This window comes from Podarcis erhardii (genome assembly GCF_964252035.2).
Source record: "Podarcis erhardii genome assembly, chromosome: 6".
In the NCBI taxonomy this organism is placed as follows: domain Eukaryota; kingdom Metazoa; phylum Chordata; class Lepidosauria; order Squamata; family Lacertidae; genus Podarcis; species Podarcis erhardii.
Genome location: NC_138510.1, coordinates 13,422,641 through 13,445,816, shown reverse-complemented (window position 1 = coordinate 13,445,816; position 23,176 = coordinate 13,422,641). Strand labels below are relative to the sequence as shown.

Sequence of the window (23,176 nt, the reverse complement as noted above, 5' to 3'; positions counted from 1 at the left end):
TCTCGGTCCCTGCTCCTGCCAACCTAGCAGTTCGAAAGCATGTCAAAGTGCAAGTAGATAAATAGGTACCACTCTGGCAGGAAGGTAAACGGTGTTTCTGTGCGCTGCTCTGTTCTCCAGAAGTGGCTTAGTCATGCTGGCCACATGACCCAGAAGCTGTACGCTGGCTCCCTCGGCCAATAAAACGAGATGAGCGCCACAACCCCAGAGTCGGTCACTACTGGACCTTATGGTCAGGGGTCCCTTAACCTTTTTAAAAATATTTTATTTTCCCTTTACTGATATCTTCCTTAGCGCTACTAATTACCTTTAATTTAAAAGCCTTAAATGAATTTTATTAAATTTTCAAAAGTTTGGCATATATACTCAATACATAATAAATTTATCCTCCTCCCTCCTGACTTCCTACCCTATTTTCGAGGGTGTTTTTATTCCCCCCCTCCCGCTACATCCTGCCTTCTATCTCTTATACCATGACAACAATACTATAGTCTCGGATTCCTCCTGTTGCTCATAATTCAAATCCTGCACTTGCAAGGTAGTATTTCCTTAAATAGAGCTCTACTAATTATCCAAGTGATGGTGATGGATGTCTTAACCTGGCATGTGGGGGTGAGAGAGAACAGTTAAGAAAACACATATTGAGCTGTACCCTCTGGGCAGAGATTCCTCATTTCAGTGTGAATATTAGCTAGATCTGCTTATTCCCTGTGGTTTCCTGCATATTCCTGATGAAAGCTGATTCTGATTTATTGCCCTGCTTATCTTCTGCTCCCTTTCAGCTCACTTGTCACTGTGGATTATGGTTCTTTGTTCCTCTTGTCCTCTCTGCACATAACAGAGAGTGGAATCAAGCTTCGTCTATTCTGGTGGAACGGAAGCAAGGGCTGATATCAAGGGCTGATATCCAACTAAGTTTTGCTCAGCGAAGAGCCATTGAAATTCACAAACATGGCTCAGCTAGAGCCATTAATGGGTCCACTCTCGTGTGCTGGGTCCGGGGGTAACCTGTGAAACGCAGTCCAGGACCGGTCCAGAATCCAAAGGTTCCACTGGGAGACAGTCCGACAGGGTCAAGGCAGGACACAAGGCAGGAAACCAGGCAAGGACAGGTACAGGATCTCAGGCAGGATCTAGCATACAGCAATGTTGCTCCCGCAACCTGGGGCAGGGTCCGACAGCCTTTTATCTTTGCCGGGATAGCGGCCAGCCCTGATCCTCCGGCGACTCACCCCCCTGTTTCACCCGAAAGTGAGCACTTCTCCTGCTCACATCTCTCCTTCTTTCAAACCTTAGTCTCTGCAGCTCAGGAGACGTTGGTGGGTTATTAGACCCAGGGGTCACCTCAGCCTCCCCTGACCAAACCGGTAGTGGAGCAGCTGTAAGTGATGGCCCAGCTGAAGGCAACGAGGTCATCCCCGCATCTGGAGCCAGGGCAGGCTCAGGCCCCTGACTCGGCCCAGCTGGTATTTGTTGCAGGGGAACCTGTGCAGACTGGGAGTCTTCAGGATCAGGCCCCAGACTTGGTTCAGATGATGCCTGAGGCAAAGGATCCAGTGCAGACTGAGTCTCCTCTGGTTCCGAGTCTGAGCCCGAGTCCCAGGCCATCACATCTCGGTAAGACTTAGTTGAATACCACCCTAAGTAATTACAAAGCCTAGGATTTCTTCCTCCCCCACAACACAGAATCATAGAATTGTAGACTTGGAAGGGACCCCGAGGGTCATCTAGTCCAACCCCCTAGAATGCAGGAATCTCAACTAAAACACCCATGACATTTGGCCATCCAACCTCTGCTTTAAAACCTCCAAGGAAGGAGAGCCCACAACCTCCTGAGGCAGTGGTTCTCAACCTTGGGTCCCCAGATGTTTTTGGCCTACAACTCCCATGATCCCTAGCTCACAGGACTAGTGGTCAGGGATGATGGGAGTTGTAGGCCAAAAACATCTGGGGACCCAAGGTTGGGAAAGGCTGTCTGAGGGATTCCATTCCATGTTAAACAGCTGTTTACATGTTAGTACTAGACTTAGGGCCAAACTATAGACCAGCACTCTTCAACCTTCAGTCTCCTGATGTTGTTAGACTACAACGCCCATCATCCACAGCCATTTTAGCACCCATGACCATGCTGGCTGGGGCTGCTGGGAGTTGTTGTCCACAACAACTGGAGGGCAGTAGGTTGGGAAAATCTGATTTAGTGGGCTGACATCTGAACTGGGGACATCACAGTTCAGCCACTAAGCCTGGACTACAAGTCCCATCAGCCACATGGTCAATAGCCGTGTGAGAGTTGTAGTTCAGCAATATGATGGGGGCTGTAGTATAGCAAATTCAGATGTGGGTGGTTACAATTCATCTACCCCATGGGTAGGCAAACTAAGGCCCAGGGGCCAGATCCGGCCCAATCTCCTTCTAAATCCAGCCTGCGGATGGTCCGGGAATCAGCATGTTTTTACATGAATAGAATGTGTCCTTTTATTTATAATGCATCTCTGCGTTATTTGTGGGGTCTGCCTGGTGTTTTTACATGAGTAGAATGTGTGCTCTTATTTAAAATTCATCTCTGGGTTTTTTGTGGGGCATAGGAATTCGTTCATTCCCCCCCCAAAAAAACATATCATCCAGCCCCCCACAAGGTCTGAGGGACAGTGTACCGGCCCCCTGCTGAAAAAGTCTGCTGACCCCTGATCTACCCCATGCATCAGTAGGTGCATTATGTGTTGGAGCAGAGGTGGGGAAAGTTTGATTTCTTCTCTGTTGCGCTGCATAACATAATGTTTGTTCGTGTTCATTTTGAACACTTCCAGAAAGTGATTGAAACCATACACAAAGGAGAGAAATGGAAAGCTTTTATGTAATCAGCCTTTGCGGCTGCTCTCTTCTGCTGCCCTTTTAAAGATTCCATTTGATAAGCGCTCAGCTACCTGGGTGGCTCTTCAAAACACACACACACACATACACACCAGCAACAATTGTCACTTGCCTTAGATAACGGAATCTGTGTTTGCTGTTGGATAACCTCCCAGGGCTCACTTTATTCAGAGTGTTTCCTGCTGTGGCTTTCTGCCACGCGCGGAATTGCGGATGTCATAAGTAAAAATAGGGCAAGGTTCAACAGAAGTGCAGGCATTCCCAAGTGAGTGAGACAAACAACTTTCTCCCTGACTACGGGGCCACTTCACAGATTATGCATAAGTGTTTTTAGCTTCATTCTGTTTCTGTCCTGCCCAAAAAAGCCCCCCCCCCCAAGGACCAAGTAGTTGTTGTTTAGTCATTTAGTCGTGTCCGACTCTTCGTGACCCCATGGACCAGAGCATGCCAGGCACTCCTGTCTTCCACTGCCTCCCACGGTTTGGCCCAACTCATGCTGGTAGCTTCGAGAACACTGTCCAACCATCTCATCCTCTGTCGTCCCCTTGTGCCCTCAATCTTTCCCAACATCAGGGTCTTTTCCAGGGAGTCTGCTCTTCTCATGAGGTAGCCAAAGTATTGGAGCCTCAGCTTCAGGATCTGTCCTTCCAGTGAGCACTCAGGGCTGATTTCCTTCAGAATGGATAGGTTTGATCTTCTTGCAGTCCATGGGACTCTCAAGAGTCTCCTCCAGCACCATAATTCAAAAGCATCCATTCTTCAGCGATCAGCCTTCTTTATGGTCCAGCTCTCACTTCCATACATCACTACTGGGAAAACCATAACTAAAACGATGCAAATTTCACCACGGCTAGAGTTTTCATATAACTTCAGGCTCAGTGCTTTTCAATGAACTTAGTCTACAGATCAGCTGCGTGTGAGTAAGCAGTCAAGGGTGGGAGAAATCAGGGGTTTTATGAACACATGAATGAGGCCTGATATCAACAGTAGAGGATTTTAGAAACAGCTGTTCCCAGCATGTTCACTATCAAATAGCAATGCAGAATAACTGGGGAGCCACTGTTTCCTTGACTTTGCATGTAAGCCACACAACACATTCTACAGCTCTTGCTTTTATTTTCCACCAGATTACAGAGCATTGGACAGGCCCAAACTTAGAACTACTAATTAGATGTTTCTTATAATATACCCACCGTCTTTGCAGCTGTTTCCCAAATGCTGTGGGAGTTTTCTCTAACTTGGTGCCCCTCCAGCGCTGGACTGTAGGCTAAGCATGTGAGCACGAGAGAGAGAGAGGGGTTTGGATTTTTTTAAAATGTCATTTGATATTTCAAAAAAAAGCATCAATGGTTACTTAAAAAAAGACTTTATTGCATAATCTAAACATTATACAACAGCATCCATGATTACAGCAGAACACTATTTTTCTCAGCTGAAGATTTATATGCTGTTTTTGTTCCGTTTTCTAAGTAAAGTGTTGTGAGGATTTCTCTTCCCTTTCTAGACTCCATAATTTAAGTGACTTTGCTAACAACCTTATGGATGAGAGAAGCCCTTCACTGTGGTATAATAGAACTGTATAGCTGATCAGTCATTTATTACGCAGTCCGAGACCTGATAAGAACTGTAGGGTGGCTTGCCTGCCAGATTCCAAGGCTTCTGTGCTTCCGGTAGCTGCACAGAGGCGTCAACTCCAGTCGACGCTGCTTTTCCCATCAAAGAACTGTAGCAGTGGGTAAAGCGCACCTTGTGCAGGAGCCCTTCTGTTCGACGTTTCGAAGCACAGATGCCCCGCTCACTACTGATCAGGCAACCCCAGAGAACGACTTCATTTGCAAAGGCCACCACATGGAAGGAAAACCTGCTCCCTGACCTCACCAGTCACATTTAATTAGGGCCAAAGCAAATGATGCAAATTTGCATCATTTATAGCTGCAGCATCATTGCATTCGTGCATTGCCACTGGAGCCCTGAGATAAGTGATACGGAAACAGGGCTAGCTCCCTCGAATTATATAGGGTTGCCGTATTTTGAAGAGCAAAAAAGAGGACACATTTGCCGATGGCTGGAGAGGGGTGCGGGAGCGGGCATGGGGTGGGTGCCAGGGTGCCATCAGAGGGAACATGGGAGGGCACTGCCTGGCATGAGCTGTCCTGCACTGAGAAAGAGAGAGGGAAGGGAGGGAAGGGAAAGAGAGAGGAAAAAGGAGATGGTGATTTCACTCTTGTAATCCTGGACATGCCCAGGAAAAACTGGATGTTTGGCAACCCTATTATAAGCTTATGTATTCAGGCATGTATGGATGTACCATTTGGGGGGGGCGGCGGCGTGAAATTAAAAACAAGAACTCCTGCATCTCTCTTAACCTCAAGCTACAAAGTGAATCTGGCACCAACTTCCTTGGCTAATTTCTCTGCTTGGTCAGAGGCCGACATTGAAGCTAACAATTACAGAACCTCATCACTGTTCTCTGGCTAAGTCACCACTATCTGTAGCCTAGCAAACCAGGGGGCAGGGTACGAGGGACACCCCTTTTCTGTTTCTGCACAGAAGTTTTAAAAGAAGTGTGAGAATCCTCTTAAGAGTAAGAGTGAGGCAGGGGAGAAATCAGGCTTGCTTTGCCTTTTAACGAAAACCTGCCTAATCCCGAAGTTGGCGCGTTTAATCGGAGAAAAGTCATTGCCAATATTTACTAAAGATTGGAAACTTCTTCTACACTTTTTGCCAGGAAAAGAAAAAGGAACTTATGATATTTGGGTTTGAGAATTGGAGATAATGCTGGTTTATAGAAAGTGGATTTGTTGGGTGTTATTTTGAAGTGGGTATGTTGAATATTTTTTATACAAAGCTGACAGATGAAGAATCAGTATATCTGAAGATATATATACCAATATATCTATATATTGGTCCAGTATATGTGAAGAAGCGTCTCCACCCCCATCGTTCTGCCCAGACACTGAGGTCTAGTGCCAAGGGCCTTCTGGCGGTTCCCTCACTGCGAGAAGCCAAGTTACAGGGAACCAGGCAGAGGGCCTTCTCGGTAGTGGCGCCTTCCCTGTGGAACGCCCTCCCACCAGATGTCAAAGGGAACAACAACTACCAGACATTTAGAAGACATCTGAAGGCAGCCCTGTTTAGGGAAGCTTTTAATGTTTGATGTATTACAGTATTTTAATAATTTTTGGAAGCTGCCCAGAGTGGCTGGGGAAGCCCAGCCAGATGGGCGGGGTATAAATAATAAATTATTATTATTATTATTATTATTATTATTATTATTATTATTTTATCAGAAGTTCTCTTTTTTCTGTCACCCCGTCTTGCTTTCTTTTCCTTTTCTTTTCCCCTTATTCTTTCTCTAACTTCCCATCTCTTTCTCTTTCTCCTTTCCTGGTCTGTGTTTTCATTTAAATTAGCTTTTTGATCTGATAAAAAGACATTAGATATTAATTTTTGTATTCCTTTCCCCAAATTTTAATAAAATTTATTCATTTATTAAACCTACCTAACCCACATGACCTGAAAGTAAACCAAAAAGTATCAATCTTTCAAAATTCACACTTCAGAATTTATTTATTTTTGGCCATGCAGTTGCCCAACCCATAATATGTGTCGCAAAATGCACTTATTTGGGGAAAGTTTGCATAATAATGCACACATTGGTGAAAAGAACATGGAAAAGTGCATTATCTAAGGCGAGATTGCTAGCAAAAAATGGGGATGTTAAAGGGAATTCTGCATTATTATTATTTGTTTGTGAAATAAATCACAAACTCATGTGGAAATGTGGCTGATGGAGAGAAGCCAGTATTAACAGATTTCTCCATCCCTGTCAAGTGTTCTTAAATATTTAGTTTCTGACCTTGGAGGGATTGCAAAAGTTTTGCAACCTGGTGAGAGCAGAGCGAGAAGCCCTTCCTTTCATAACAGCCCCTGCCAGAGTGGCAATGATAACACCATGCAGAAAGGAGGCTGAAATATAATTCTCACAACATCCCTGTAAGGTAGGCCACCATGTTTATCCCCACATGGCAAGTGCAGGAGCAGCGAAGCCGTGAGGGGTTTGCTTGTTTTATGCTAAACTTCCTGTCCCAGAATTCATGCTCTCAGCCACAACTATCAGTGTTCAGTACAGCTCTGAGAGATGTTGCTAGGAGTCATATCACAAGATAACATGAAAGGAAGTCCTGTCCAAAAGAAGGAACATCCAAATTCCCTTTGACATTTTGCTTCATCAGTAGTGACTTAGTGATGAGCAGTTCCTTTCCCAACACCCCAGGAAATTTCACCCGCCTGCTTGCAACTGTTTCTGCTTCCCTCTAAATTCCTCAGATATTTTGTGCTGAACAGAAACCTCTAAATATTTGTGGCTATTCTCAGAATACTTTTTTTCCTGGTGAAATATTTGATATCTGCATTTGGAATATTTCATTGAGCATTGTGTACAATAGGGTTTCTGTTCACAAATGATAGCTGACATGCAATGGCATGTAGTATCTGATAGGGCTTGGTGCCATTTCATGTTTTATGCCTGCCAAAATCATCCAAGTAAAAAAAAATCAAGGTATTGCCAGCAAATCTGAAGCACTTACATTTCTTAAGTTTTTTTTTGGGGGGGGGGATGTGACGTGTTACAAATGCACATTTCAAAACTGAAATTCACGTTCAAATTTTAAATGGCAGAATTTGGCATATGCTGACTATTTTCACATATATATTTAACTTCTAGGTAAAGGTAAAGGGACCCCTGACCATTAGGTCCAGTCGTGACCGACTCTGGGGTTGTGGCGCTCATCTCACTTTACTGGCCAAGGAAGCCGGCGTACAGCTTCCTGGTCATGTCGCCAGCATGACTAAGCCACTTCTGGCGAACCAGAGCAGTGCATGGAAATGCCGTTTACCTTCCTGCAGGAGCAGTACCTATTTATCTACTTGCACTTTGACATGCTTTTGAACTGCTAGGTTGGCAGGAGCAGGGACTGAGCAACGGAAGCTCACCCCGTTGCGGGGATTTGAACCACCGACTTTCTGATCGGCAAGTCCTAGGCTCTGTGGTTTAACCCACAGCGCCACCCACGTTCCGCATTTAATTTCTAGCTAGCTGCTATTCTCTGCTTCAAACTTAATGATAAGAGGTAATGATTTTGGGGACAAAAATAGACCAGGTACAGTTATTTGCAAGCTCTGCTTCGACATTTCCATAGGTATCTGGCCAGCTGCAGGGGGGCAAACAATTCTGAACTAAATGGACCTTGGCTTGATCCAGGAAGGCAGTCCTTATGTTCTCATTGTTAATGTTTGAACACAGCTAGATCTCTGAGCTCAGGGATATTACAACTCCATTAGTGAAATGATGTTGAGCTCTGATTCAAGCCTCATCGTGCTGCCATGCTAGAGAATAGGAAACTGTGAACTATATCATCAGTTATGACAGCTCGGTTTTTGCTGCAGATCCTCTGAGACGCTGCTCGTTCTCGTCATTCTTCGTTCAGTCCCGCATTGTTTGGTTTTGGAGATGATTATTCATTACTGCCTGAAGAACATTGAGTTGTAATTGCTTTTTTGCTTTTTAGCATGGGGGGGTGTACAAATGTCACGGAAAATTACGTATCTTGAAATATATTCTGATTGTTCTCAGATCATGCCAGATACACTGCCTCTGCATGGAGGAAAGGCAGATCTAGGGAGGTCAGAGTTGCTCTGCAGAACCTGTTGCTCTGCAGATGCTGTTAGACTCCAACTTCCAACAGCCCTGGACAAAAAGGCCAATGTTCAGCTACGTATGATGGGAGTTACTGCTCAGCAACTTCTGGAGGGCCACAGGGCCTCCACTACCTGACCGTGAACTGTCTCACCAGAGTGGTGCATGCTCTAGTTATTTCCCGCTTGGACTACTGCAATGCGCTCTACGTGGGGCTGCTTTTGAAGGTGACCTGGAAACTACAACTAATCCAGAATGCGGCAGCTAGACTGGTGACTGGGAGCGGCTGCTGAGACCATATAACACTGGTCTTGAAAGACCTACATTGGCTCCTAGTACGTTTCCGAGCACAATTCAAAGTGTTGGTGCTGATCTTTAAAACCCTAAATGGCCTCAGCCCAGTATACCTGAAGGAGCGTCTGCACCCCCATCGTTCAGCCCAGACACTGAGGTCCAGCTCCGAGCATAGCTGTCAACTTACAGATTTGAAAATAAGGGACCAGCAGCCTCAAAAAAAAGGGATCATCAGCCAAAATAAGGGATTTTCCAAGCACAGGTATGTTCAACTTCTGAACCCCTCCAAGCCAAAGGCAGAAAGCCCAGCCAGCAGCCAAACGAAGTCTCAAGCAGTGGTTCCCACAGCTCAGCAACCTGGCAAAGGGGATGCAGGAAGGGAAACCACCGTCACCTCTCCGCTGGGAAGTTCTGAGCAAAGGCGAGTCCCCAGGCAACGCGGCTGATTTGATCGGCACAAGGCATGCAAGCTCCACCCCCGAGTCGTTCTTAGACTCCTTATTGGGTGAGCAATGCAGCCAAGCAACACAGTTGGAGCCTCCCTCCTCCCTGGCCGGCAGGGAGGGAGGGAGAGGAGCTGCTTCCTTTGAAACCCGGGAAATTTAAGGGACATCATCAATAAGGGACAGCAGCGGGACACAGCGCTGGGATAAGGGACTTTCCCACCAAATAAGGGACGGTTGACAGCTATGGCTCCGAGGGCCTTCTGGCCGTTCTCTCACTGCAAGAAGTGAGGTTACAGGCAGAGGGCCTTCTTGGTAGTGGTGCCCACCCTCTGGAACGCCCTCCATCTGATGTCAAGGAAATAAACAACTATCTAACTTTTTGAAGACATCTGAAGGTAGCCCCATTTAGGGAAGTTTTTAATGTTTAATGTTTTATCATGGTTTTAATACTCTGTTGGGAGCTGCCCAGAGTGGCTGGGGAAACTCAGCCAGATGGGCGGTTATAAATAAATTATTAGTTACAGATAGGTAGCCGTGTTGGTCTGCCATAGTCAAAACAAAAAATTCCTTCCAGTAGCACCTTAAAGACCAACTAAGTTAGTTCTAGAAACCAGTAGGAGAACACTTCAATCTCCCAGGACATTCTATACAAGATCTCAAAGTAGCTGTTCTATTACAAGGGAATTTCAGAAATAGACTGGAAAGAGAAGCTGCTGAATTGCAACTTATTACCAAACTTAAAACCATGGAGAGACCTGGTCTGAACAAAGACATTGGATTCTTATCTCATTATACATGACAAAGCCATTTTTCACCTTCTCACCCCTTGCTTTTTCCTGTAAGACCTATTGCAGTCGTTAAGAGTCATCAACAGGCTCATCACAGCTATCTGCCAATCACCCATTCCCACCACCCTTCTGAGTAATACCCCTCCCCACCTTCTCACTATATAGAAGGCTCTGGTGACTTCTGTTTCAGTGTATCTGAAGAAGTGTGCATGCACACGAAAGCTCATACCTAGAACTAACTTAGTTGGTCTTTAAGGTGCTACTGGAAGGAATTTTTTGTTTTAAATAAATTATTATTATTATTATTATTATTATTATTATTATTATTATTATTATTATTATTCCTGAGGTGGGTGCTCAACATGAGTGCCTGTCCACGCCTGTCAATTTAAACAGGGAAAACAGGTAGAGGAAAAAAAGGGACTCCATGTCACCATCTGGTGGCACAATGTTATATCGCACATCCAACACATATAAATCACTTTTTCTTAACCAGTTTAGATGAGTCCATGGATGCTTTAGGTGAGATTCCTTCATTGCAGGGGGTTGAACTAGATGTTGCTTGGGGTCCCTTATAACTCTGCAATTCTATGATTCTATCAATGTATGTATTGGAGTTGGGAACCCAAGACCGCATCCTATATCATCAATCAATCAATCAATCAATCAATCAATCAATTAATCCATTTTATTTATAGCCCACTTTTCCTCCAAGGAGCTCCAGGTGGCATGCATAGTCCCCCTCCCTCCACATTTTTTCCTCACCATAACCCTGTGAAGTGGGTAAGAGACAGTGACTGGCCCAAGGTCACACGGTGGCTGAGTGAGAATTCGAACCCTGCAGTTTCGTGGAAGAAATTCTCCAGTACTTATTGCATTTCCCCCATTTCATTCATATATATATATGTGTGTGTGTGTGTGTGTGTGTGTGTGTGTGTGTGTGTTTTAACATACCATTTTCCACAATAATTAAACATACTTTTACATTTCATACATTTTTTTGACTTCCATCAATCCTGTCTCAAAATTTTCCAATCTAATCTCTTAGTATACATTTCTTACTTTCCCTATTACATTTAAATCTTATAACCAATATCTCTATTCTTTATCTACTTTGTAACGTTTCATATATTTCTCCTTACAAAACTTCTTGTAGTCCTACTAATGTAATTTGTTGGTTACAATTACTCTTCAAATAGTTCATATACTTCTTCCAATCTTCTGTAAATCTCTGGTCCCACAGGTTTTGAATCATTCCTGTCATTTTGTCCAATTCTGCTTAGTCCATTAATTTCGTCTGCCATTCTTCTTTCGTCGGGATTTCTTCTTGCTTCCATTTCTGGGCTAACAATACTCTTGCCGTCATTGTTGCATATAAAAACAATTTAACATCTTGCCTATTAATATCCTGACCTATAATACCAAGTAAAAATGCTTCTTTTTTAATAAATGTATATTTCAACATTTTTTTCACACCATTATATATCATTTCCCAGAAGTTCTTTACTTTCTTACATTCCCACCACATATGATAAAATGTTCCTTCTTTTTCTTTACATTTCCAACATTTATTATTTGCCTTATACATTTCCCCCCATTTCTAGTCAATTGCCTGCTTCCAACAGGGCCCCATTAGATCCTTTCAAAACAACCCCACTAGCGGGGCATAGAGGCAGGGCAAGCTGCAAGTTGGAAGAGACCTTCAGCGCCCCCTGCCTGCTGGAGGGCGAAAGGCTCTCAGTTGTCCGTGGTTCCCCTTGTTGCAGCAGCAGTGTTCCTCTTTGGATCACCAGAACAAAATGGTTTAAAGTGGAGCAGGACAGGTGCTGCTGGTGGTCTCTGCAAATCTGCTGGAGCAGCTGCCTGACAATGCTTCATGTTTGACACACCGCACTATATTCCCTCAGGCCCCATTTCAAAAGCACATGTCAAGTATTCTTAGGCACCCAATGTGGCATTTACCTTTAAAGAAGCGTTTGCAAAGTTTTTGTTTTTTAAAGGATGAAAGGTCATCAGATCAGCTTGTATTGTTGCAAAATTTCTAGCCTCCCTTTCCTTTACAAGGCTGCCCCCCCCCCACATCCAAACACCGTTACACCCCCCCCCACCTTTAGGATGGGTTTCCCCCTGACACTCTAATCTACACAATGTTCCACTGCAGGAACATTTGAATCAGTACCCTAATGGATGCTTCATTTAGCTATAATGATAGATCAGTTCTCCATGGAAAGCATTAAGTGTGCATAATGATTCTCTGCATGCAAGCATCTATTCGTATAAGTGACATTTTCACCTGGTTTGGCTTTTTTTCTTGCTAATGGCAGGAAATGCTGAACTTGGCAGATTTTCCTCTCTATGTATCTTTAAAATATACATCTTCTCAAATATGGAGATGGGCAGGTATTGTGTCCTTCACTGTTTGGCTGATAGTCCTCTGAGTTTGTCTGTAGGTGTGGAATATTTTCAAGGGGCCTTGGCCACAGAGGTTTACCTCATGCTTTGTTGTTATTGCTCTCATGAGTCAATGGTTGACTTGATCTTTGATGAGGCCTTGAATTTCCAAAGAATAAGAGCAACATTGCCACTGTCTTCTCGAACCCACTTGCCCGACTAGACAGAAGAATGGGTGTGAATAGGGAAAACTTGGTTTATCTGGGCTGGAAAAATATCTGCCCTTCATTTCTCCCTTCCTAGTGAGGGGGACAAGCCCACAGCAGAAAAATAAATAGCCATATGAGGACCAAGCTCAGGGGAAGAATTAGACCTGTCTGAAGAAATATTGGGGTAAGGGCTCCTGCTGGAAAGAATGAAAGGGACAACACGAGGCAGATGGGGTTCCTGGGACATAAGTTTGTTTCCTTTCTGAAAGTGCATATGCCAAAATGATTTTGGCTACAGACCCTTTCCTGGCTGGCAATCTGGCATGGACAGATTTGATGAATTGCCTCCTAAATCTTTTTCCACTACTTTGTGGCCTCCTTGTAAGAGGAACATAGGAAGTTGCCCTCTACTAAACATGTAAGAGGAACATAGGAAGTTGCTTTAAAGAGTGGGTTTTTTGGGGGAAAACTTGGAGGCAGGGGGGTGGAAATCTGCATTGAAGTGCAGGTCTCTGTCTGGAAAAAGCTAGGCAAATGGTAAGCGTGGATAAGCCCTGAGTCAGACCATTGGTCCATCTTAGCTTAGCATTGTCCACACTGATTTGCAGCAGTTCTCCAGCACTGCAGATGGGGGTTTCTACCTAGAGATTCCAGGAATTGAACATGGGACCATCTGCATGCAAAGCAGGTACCCTACCTCTCAGCTTAGACTCTTCTTCTGAGCACTTAGCATTGCAGGTCAATCCTTGCCTTGTGGATCACCTCATTGTGCCACTACTCCTTCAGACTCCCACCTGAGCTCAAACCCCACCCCTCCTTCGGCCTTAACCCCTTATTGCTTATCCCCACCTGAAATGAAGCCCAAGTACATGCAAGTTATGCTATTGTTTATTTATATGCCACTTTTCAGCCAAAAGAGGTCCCTCAAGGCAGCTCATGCGAAATAACAAACAAATGCAAAATTCAAATACAGTGGTACCTCAGGTTAAGAATTTAATTCGTTCTGGAGGTCCATTCTTAACCTGAAACTGTTCTTAACCTGAAGCATCACTTTAGCTAATGGGGCCTCCCGCTGCCACCACACGATTTCTGTTCTTATCCTGAAGCAAAGTTCTTAACCTGAGGTAATATTTCTGGGTTAGCGAAGTCTGTGACCTGAAGCATCTGTAACCAAAGGTACCACTGTACAGCACAACTTATAAGAATTTGAGACAATGAAATCTTAACATTTGTAACTGTTTCTGCCAAACAGAGGCCTATCCCCACAAAACAAAAGTCACAGAGAGCAAAAGTAAATACTTTGGGAGCAGCTCCCAGGCAAGAAGAGTAGGGCAAGGCAAGGCAGGTAGAAAGGTTTATTCCTTGATGGTTCCTGCAGTTTCTCTGCTGTTGTAATGCCACCAAGAGCAATTCATCCCTTGATAGCCTTTTGACTTCTTCCCCCCAATCTCTCTGTTGTCTCCCCAGTCCCACATAAAAAAATGACAACACTACCCAACTTTAGACTGCATGTTCCTCAGGGCAAGACAGAGCCAGCCAACCCATGGGGCAAGGCAAGGCAACCACCTTGGGTGGCAGTCTCCACAGGGGCAGCAGTTCCGGCCTCCAAGGAATGCATTGCTCACGGTTGCCACTGTGGTCACAAGAACTGCTGTGCACTCCTTGGAGTCCAGTTCTGCTGCCTCCTTGGCAGCCACTCTCCACAATGCCGCCTCTAAAGCAGCCTTTTGAAGAACAGGAGGCACAACTGGTCTCCTCCCCCCTTGTAGCTCTTTATTCCTGGCACATGACTGATGTATGTCACAGTCTGGTTTACGGGCAGTCAAAGTCCTGGTGGTGGACGTTGGGACCAGGGACAGTGGGATGGGAGCAGGAATGGGAGTCCGGAAGCCAGGAGTCCGGAAGCCAAGGGTCTGAGGGTCAGAGAGCTGGGATTCAAGGAGTCAAGGGTCTGAGGGTCAGGAAACCAGGAATCAAGAAGCCAAACACAGCAAGGCAGGAAGCGTGTTGCTGTGGCAAAGAGCGAAAGGGAAATGCTGGCCTTCTATCCCTTCCTGGCTCTTGCCACCAGGTGCTGTGAGTTACCAAGCGGCCTCACCTGTGCAGCCGCACCTTGCCTCTTCAGAACAAACTTAGGAAAGCCCCAGTCCTGCGAAGCCCTACCAGTCACAGGGTCTGGCTCCTGCATGCACTCCTGACAATGTAGGTCTTTGCTCACCCCTTCTTCCTTGTTAGGGGTTGTGTGTGCTATTTTGTGGTTCACCTCACGTACCAAAATGTCGTGGGCCGGTCCTGGGGGGCAAGGACTTATAAATAAACCACCCCTCACAAAGATCGCACAAGTAAAAGTGCTGAAATGGTGGGAAATAACACAGTGAGGAGGATATTTCAGAGGGCCCCTGGATTCCCCACATGGAGGTGCAAATGAATCACCGAATCTGTTTTCCTTGAGCAGCCTCTCCTGGCGCTGCTGGAGGAAGAAAGCCAGGAGAGAGAGAATGGTTCTGGTAGGCAAGGCAACAGATTGATTGCTCTTAAAACAGTAAATAGCAAGCACTAATTGATGCCTTATCTTGCCTGAACTCCTGCAGCCATGGATAAGAATGCCAGCAAGAGTTGGAAACCAGGTTGTGCATACCCCCAGCATCCCATGTCACCATTCTCGTTAAATTTATAGAAGTGGCGGGAGATGGGGAAAAGTCAGTGAGATGGGGCAGCGTGTGAGTGATGCACAGTGATAGAGGATATCAGAGGAGGGGAGGAGGGGAACTTAAGGCGAGAGAGAGAGAGAGAGAGAGAGAGAGAGAGAGAGAGAGAGAGATTAGAATGCAGATAGGCATGAGGGGAGTGAAATCAGATTTGGGTGGAGAAGTCAAAATGTAAATAATGCCTTGCCTGGGACAGCAATGGTTTGGAGAGTTAAGGAGGCCAGGGGAGAGAAACTGAAAGGAGGAGACTAGAAGACTCCAAGGTTCACAGGAATTCGTGAGTTCTTATTCTGCTTTAAATGTATGTTCTTGGGCTGAATGGCTCTTGAAATTGAGGGCTCCTTCAAATAGACTGTAAATTAGGGGACGTGGCCACGATTCCCTTGCAACTTGTCATTTTCACAACAGCCTTTTTTGCCAGAGTCCTCTTTCCCTTCTCTGTTCAGAGTCTGGCACAAGCCATCTTGGGTTCCTGAGGTCCTTCTCAGCCTTTCAGGTTCCACACACGCATGTCAGATGGGTGTGTGCATGCACCGGGGTGGGGTGGGTGTGCACGACAGGGCTCGGGGTGCAATGGGGGAAGGATTCCACTGTGCTACCACAGCCCTTGCCGCCAACACGACCCCACTCCGGTTCCTCCAACGCCAGGGGAAGAGTGCCAGGTCAGGAGCTCTGGGGGCCCCTGCTGGGGCTGCCTCCTTTGCGCCCCCTCAAAATCTGCACCTGGGGTCATGGCCCCACCTTGCTCAAGGTCCCTTTGAACTCTACCATTCTATGATCATACATGTTCTAAAATTATACAGCATAACTAAGACAACTAAGGCAAAAAACAATTGGTTGAAGCAGGCTCTGTCAAATGTATTTGAAGTGAGCCTACCCACAGGCTGTATCTACATACAAAAGTAACTTATTTTCAGTTTTATACCACTGACACTGGAATGGCTTCACCCAAAGACTCCAGTGGGACTGTTAATTCCTTGGAACAGGACTCTTTTTCTCCTCTTCTTATCTTATGTAAAGCTGTGTCTGTTAATGGTGGTTGAATGAATGAGATACTGGAATGAAATAATAGCCAACATAAGATCTGTTTTGAAATATCCAGTTTGGAAAGCCTCCTATTTTTCACCCTCCCCTTCCCCTCCCCTTTCCTTTTCTTAATCTTATTAAGACGACGTTTTCCATATTATCACAATATTTATATACAGTTCGACATTTGACCTTCTCTGAATTTTGCAGTGCTGTTCTCCAAACTAATAAATGCAAAAATATGTATATCAGGAGAAACTGGGCATATAAATGATATTGGTGAAAATAACCTACAAAGCTGCTTTATATTAGAAGAAATTGCTTGCAAAATTCAGAAATTCACACTGAAATGCTAATGAAATTTTGTGAGGATGTTAAAATTAAAAATCACATATTGGCACGGAAATGTGGAAGACTGAATTTAAGACTGGGAAATTGAAATTGACAGAATTGTCTACCCTTAACTCCAAAGAAAGGATGTATTCACAATTACATTACCAAGCATTACCAAGAAAATAAATGGATGTGCTTCAAGCTCAAAGGCAAGTCCTTAACAGGGAACCTATGAAGATCTGGAAGAAAATAGCCCCTCCCCTACTGCCATGCTTTTATTTGGAGAGCAGAGCCTTGATGAGAGCAGCCTGCAAGCTGTGTCACCACCAATCCTGCTGAGTCAAGAAAAGATTTAAGAGTTTAGGGCTTCCCAAGTGTGACTCAGTCAAAACAAATTCACATGGCTGGCTCACCTAACTGCATTCAGTTTTGTCCTCTGCTCTAAGGGCAAGTGGATCAGAAGGAAGGGGGTGGAAAGCAGGACTGTACAGTCCCATGGGATTCATTAGGGCAGCAGCCCAGTCAGATGGGTGACATATAATTAATAAAATTATTATCATTATTATGAATATGGTTGACACTGTCTACAACCCACTCAGTCAAATGTCCTGGCACGATGCTTTGCAGCAGCTTGCAAAAACCCACCTTCAATCTTGGATTGATGAATTGTAGGGTCAGCAACCTGCTGAGATGTCATCAGAAGCCAGCCAGCTCATCAAGTCTCCGCTTAAATGCTTGAGAAAATCTCAGGACAGGCGGCACTTATGCTCGTAGAGGAGGGAGGGGAAATGTCTGGAAAATATGCGTCGATCTCTAGAACGGTGGTGAAGCATGAAGGTGGCGTTGCTTGTCTTGAGATAGCTGGCATTCTGGGGTGATTTAACCCCATGCTTTGATTCCAGCTGAACTGAGACCTCTGCTTTAGTGTCAGTGGTTATTAGATACCTCATCTTTTGGTGAGTGTGAATATCTGGCTTTTTATATCTATACTGGTGGCAGAAGACAACTTTGGGGATAAAAATATTTTTATCCCAGCTTTCCTCCCACAACCTCAAGGCGATAAACATAGTTCTGCTCCTCCCCATTTTATCCCCACAAGAACTCTGAGGAAGGTTAGGGTGACATTGAGTAATTAGCCCAAGGTCACCCAGTGAGCTTCATGGCTGAATAGGGGAGTCGAACCCTGGTCTCCACGGTCCTAGTCCAACACTCTAACCACTGTACCACACTGCCTTTCACAGCTGATATGTAAAGGAAAGGCAAGGGAGAATTGTGCTGCTGCTCCCCACTCAAGAAGTTGATAAGAGCCCTTCCCTTTGGGAAAAGGAAGATCACTTCACAGGCCTTGGGGTAGGGTAGCCACTTAGGCGTTGTAATATCAAAAGAGACATAGATTTGCATAGAATTTGCATATGGTGATTTATATTTTTAGGCGCACATTTAGAAATAATTAGTATAATGTAAACAGAAACACAATAAATACCACCACAGTGGGTAATACTGCTACCAGCTGATGTAGATACCTGCCATCCAGGTGTGAATTTTGGGTGGGTAAAAGGCCAGGCAGAACACCTCTGTCTTGCAGGCCCTGCAGAAAGATGTCAAGTCTCGCAGGGCCCTAGTCTCTTGTGACAGAGCGTTCCACCAAGTCGGAGCCAGTACTGAAAAGGCCCTGGCACTTGTTGAGACCAATCTAACCACCTTGAGACTTGGGACCTCCAAAATGTTGTCATTTGTGGAACTTAAGGTCCTCCACAGGGCATACTAGCAGAGGCGGTCCCGTAGGTACGTGGGTCCTAGGCCGCTTAGGGCTTTAAAGGTCAAAACCAGCACCTTAAACATGACCCTGTACTCCACCGGGAGCCAGTGCAGTTGGTAAAGCACCAGATGAATGTGATCCCACGATTAAGATTGTTTAGGGATCCTTCCTCCACTTCAGCCCAAAGTGTCACATAGCAGAGTTTACTTGGCAAGCCTCCATCCTTTCAGGAATGAGATGTTACTCCAAGAGCAGGGCTTTTGAACCAGTGGCCGTCCAGATTTTTCTTGGACTCCCAACTCCCATTAGCCAGCATGGTCCATGATCAGGGATGGCGAGAATTCAGCAAGATCTGGCAGGCCAGTACAGAAGCCTCTGCCATCATCTCACATTGTCAAATGGAAAGTACTTGCAAGGGAAGAACTTGGCAAAATATTGATATGACAACGTAATATTGTGCATGTCTTCTCGAATGTAAGTCCAATTGAGTTCAATGAGTTCATAGTCCTAGGTAAGTATGGGTATGATTCAATACCTATTTATCCGGGAGTAAGCTCTGTTAAACACAATTGGGCTTTCTCCTAATAAACTTATTGGTTTGTATTCATAATCTTCTGACTTCTCCTAGAAGTCACACCTTTCATATCCATTTATATAATGATTTTATCCTGCATTTTCCCCATCACCAATTTTTCATTGTACTTGAAGACTGAAATTTTTTTAGATCACTTCCACTAATGAGACGATGAATTCAAACTGTCTCTTATTTAGCCATTCATCTTTGTCTTATCAACCATTTCCCCCCACCCGCAAAAAAATTAGAGGCATAATTGCTTCTGTGCAAGAGCTGCTTACTGCACAGGCACCCACCAAACTTTAAAACCATAATAATTCCACTTTTCTTGAAAGTCTGGCCTCCCCATTAAGCTCTAAAAGCATTATTTAGTTTTGTTGCATTTCCACCTCCCCAGCCTTATAAAATGAAATTGATCATATAAGGCTGTTTGTTTTAAATGCGGTATTCACAACGCAAATTATTATGAAGTTATTATCCTAGAAACAAATGGCTTGGAAATGTGTTCCATATCATTCATTTAAATTTTATGGGTTGTTGAAATAAATATGCAAATTGCCTTATAATTCCCCGGCTCGTGACATCGTGGGTGACAGATGCTCGCTATGCACTTGAGAATTAATGTGTGTACACCCACATATATATCCTAGCAATGCTACCCACAACCATTATTTATGGAGCTCTGCTATTCTCTTTCAAGATACTGGCTGGAAGATGCCTGCCACTGTGCTGTCTTTATTACTTACTGCCCCGGCATTGCTTCCTTGCTATTAATGAAATTGATAGTCATATGAGGACCTATTATTAAGTGTGAAAATGAGCTCTGTCTAGAAACAAATGTGGCAAAGGGAGAGGATCTTGGCAGGACTAGTCAATAGCGGCTTCTTGGAGCTATTGACACTGGCTGAGGTTTGGTATCCAGTCATATTCCCGTTCCATGTATAGATCCATAGAGTCTGAAGCCCCATCTGCACTATAAAGAAGTATGATAAACAGCTGTGGCTCCCCCCCCCCCGCCTCCAGAATTATGAAGACTGTTGTTATGTATTCAGTGGTCTGTGTTTGCCTGAGCTTGAGTCTAGACTAAGGACTCTGAGCCCCTGTGTTCTGATTCGATACATGATATCCAACAATTCAGGATTTGGGCCTCTGTCATTGGCCCTTAAACTCTGAGTTACGATTCGCAGCTTGGAAGTTTAGACAGCCAATCACGTTGGGAGTGGCACAGACCTTCGGAAATGTATATAAGCAGTTGCTTTGCCCCTGTTGTCCAGTTCTGTTCGTTCAATAAAGGTTCTTGCTGTTATCACTGTGTCTTGCCTCATGGGAACCCACCTACACGTCAACTGTAGTTTGTTATTGGTTCAGAAAGTTGTTCAGAGACCCTCATTTCCCTTCACAGAGTGACAATTCCCAGAGTTCCTTAGGAAGAAGAACTGAGTGTTTGTTGTTGTTGTAGTTGTTGTTTAGTCATTTAGTCGTGTCCGACTCTTTGTGACCCCATGGACCAGAGCACGCCAGGCACTCCTGTCTTCCACTGCCTCCCACAGTTTGGTGAAACTCATGCTGGTAGCTTCGAGAACACTATCCAACCATCTCATCCTTTGTCGTCCCCTTTTCCTTGTGCCCTTCATCTTTCCCAACATCAGGGTCTTTCCCAGGGAGTCTTCTCTTCTCATGAGGTGGCCAAAGTATTGGAGCCTCAGCTTCAGGATCTGTCCTTCCAGTGAGCACTCAGGGCTGATTTCTTTAGGAATGGAGAGGTTTGATCTTCTTGCAGTCCATGGGACTCTCAAGAGTCTCCTCCAGCAGCATAATTCAAAAGCATCAATTCTTTGGGGATCAGCCTTCTGTCCAGCAAAACATTGTCTGCTGGACTTCCTGAACATTATTACCCACCTCTGGAGAGCTTAGGTGTGGTACTGGAAGCAGCAGTGGCCATCAGTACTGGTATGATCTGCGATGGGAAGCTAGAAGGCATTTTAGATTTCCCACAATGTCCTGCCACAGGCCACGCTCACAGCATACACTGAAAGCACTATGATACCACATTAACATAATGTTTCTCTGATGAAAATAGGGACGTCCCATTCCATACTGATAATTTTACTCTTTATACCACACACATCTTATTGGGTTGCCCCAGCAGCTCTGGGCAGCCTCCAACATATATAAAAACACAATAAAACATTAAACATTAAAAAAAAAACCCTTCCCTATACAGGTTTGCTTTCAGATGGCTCAGGGTTCAGCTAACTCCATACCCTCCAAGATTCCTCCAAGGAAAATAGGGACGTCCTAAGGAATAGCATGACATTCCAGGATCAAATCAGAAACTGGGACGGCTTCTCTAAATCAGTGACACCCCTGGAAAATAAGGACACTTGGAGGGTCTGCATTAGACCGTCATGGCTTCTCCCAAAGAATTCTGGGAGCTGTAGTTTGCTAAGGGTGCTCAGTGTTGTTAGGAAACCCCTATTCCTCCCACAGAGCTGCAATTCCCAGAGTGCCTCGGGAAGAAGAACTGAGCGTTAGACCACTCTAGGAATTGTAGTTTTGTGAGTGGAATAGCAGATACTCTTGGGACTTCCCCCAAAGGCTAATCATAGCTGATGGTACCAACAGCCACGCCTGACAAACAAGCCAACATTTTCTGTGAGATTCAGGTAGGGTTTCACCTGAAATTTCACTTGAGGTAGAATTTGGGCAGCAACTGCATGTTATCTTGTTGCCTTTCTTGCTGCAACTTAGAGATCAGTCTATTGCAGAAAATAATGCCCCCTGCTCCTACTTGATCAAGGCCAGATTAAGACCTTTAGAGGCCCTAAGCACTTAAAAGATTTTGGTGCCCCCCATATATCTTATTCAAACTATAAACAATAATAAACCATAGAATAAAATCATATTTTTCAAAATGAAATAAAACCTACAGCAAGATGGAAAATAATGCTGTTGGGTTTTGTTTTTGTTTTTGTTTTGGTATACTTCTACTTTATTTATATTTGGAGGAAAAATTTCTTACTTTTTCTAACTGCAAAGTCTTTGATCAAATCCTTAAAACTAGTCTTACATAACACATCTGCTTCTATACTTAGTAGAGACAAGGCATCCAGGCTGCCTTGGTGCATAGTTTTATGAAGATTTTATGAAGATTATCAGCTCTGAGACCCCACAACTAATTCTTCCCTAGCCTCCTCGCTGGCCCAAGTAGGACCAATTCAGCCAGCTAGCCCTGGGGATTATCTAATGCTTATTTCCCCTAAATTGATTTCTGAATTTTGAATTTTATTGTTATTCATGTTTTTATACTGTATTTTATGCTCCTTTTACAATTAAGTGTTTTAAATTTGTTGTTAGCTGCCCTGAGCCCAGTTTTTGAACCAGGAAGGGTGGGGTATAAATAAAATATTATTATTATTATTATTATTATTATTAGTTGTTGTTGTTGTTGTTGTTGTTGTTGTTGTTGTTGTTCTGTTGAGTTTTTAAAATATACTTCAGCTGAGAAAATGAATGCTCAGCTTGAGCAATTTGTGACCATTAATGTTAAAAATACGACAATGGAAAATTTCCATTGTGCCCGCCTTACCTTGATGCCCTAAGAACATTCTTATTTAATCCAGCCCTGTTCTTGATACCAAACCTTGATGCACTTCAGCCTGTTCAATAGTTCTCTCATTTTCTTTAACCATCAATTTTGCTTCCCCTCCCTTCTCAGAGGAGATGGACCCATCCCCTGCAGTGCGTTCTGAATATCTGGTCTCAGGGATTCGAACTCCTCCCGTCCGAAGGAACAGCAAGCTAGCCACGTTGGGCAGGATCTTCAAGCCATGGAAATGGAGGAAAAAGAAAAACGAGAAACTAAAACAGACGTCAGCAGGTAAGTGGGGGAAATATATTTAATTTTACTTTGGCCAGGAACATGTATTATGGCAAAAAAAGGGGCAGGATTTGCCTGTCGTAAGAGAAGATCGCATTTGTAAAGCATAAGCTGGGCCGTGCATAGTCAAGTGCAGAAAAAGCAGAGAAATGTTCAGTAGATCGCAAAACATGGCTTTTGGAGAGTATCAGTTTTTATT

The 23,176-nt window shown here is 44.4% G+C and overlaps 1 protein-coding gene across 4 annotated transcripts in view; it reads left to right on the top strand.

The window, feature by feature from the left end:
• Positions 1-23,176, top strand: part of PHACTR3 (phosphatase and actin regulator 3) — a 222,278-nt gene that overhangs the window by 79,014 nt on the left and 120,088 nt on the right. For all 4 annotated transcript variants that reach the window (XM_081867773.1, XM_081867771.1, XM_081867772.1 and 1 more), the window contains exon 2: positions 22,816-22,977. In XM_081867773.1, the coding sequence (XP_081723899.1) occupies positions 22,816-22,977 (162 nt within the window). The remainder of the gene's footprint in view (positions 1-22,815; positions 22,978-23,176) is intronic.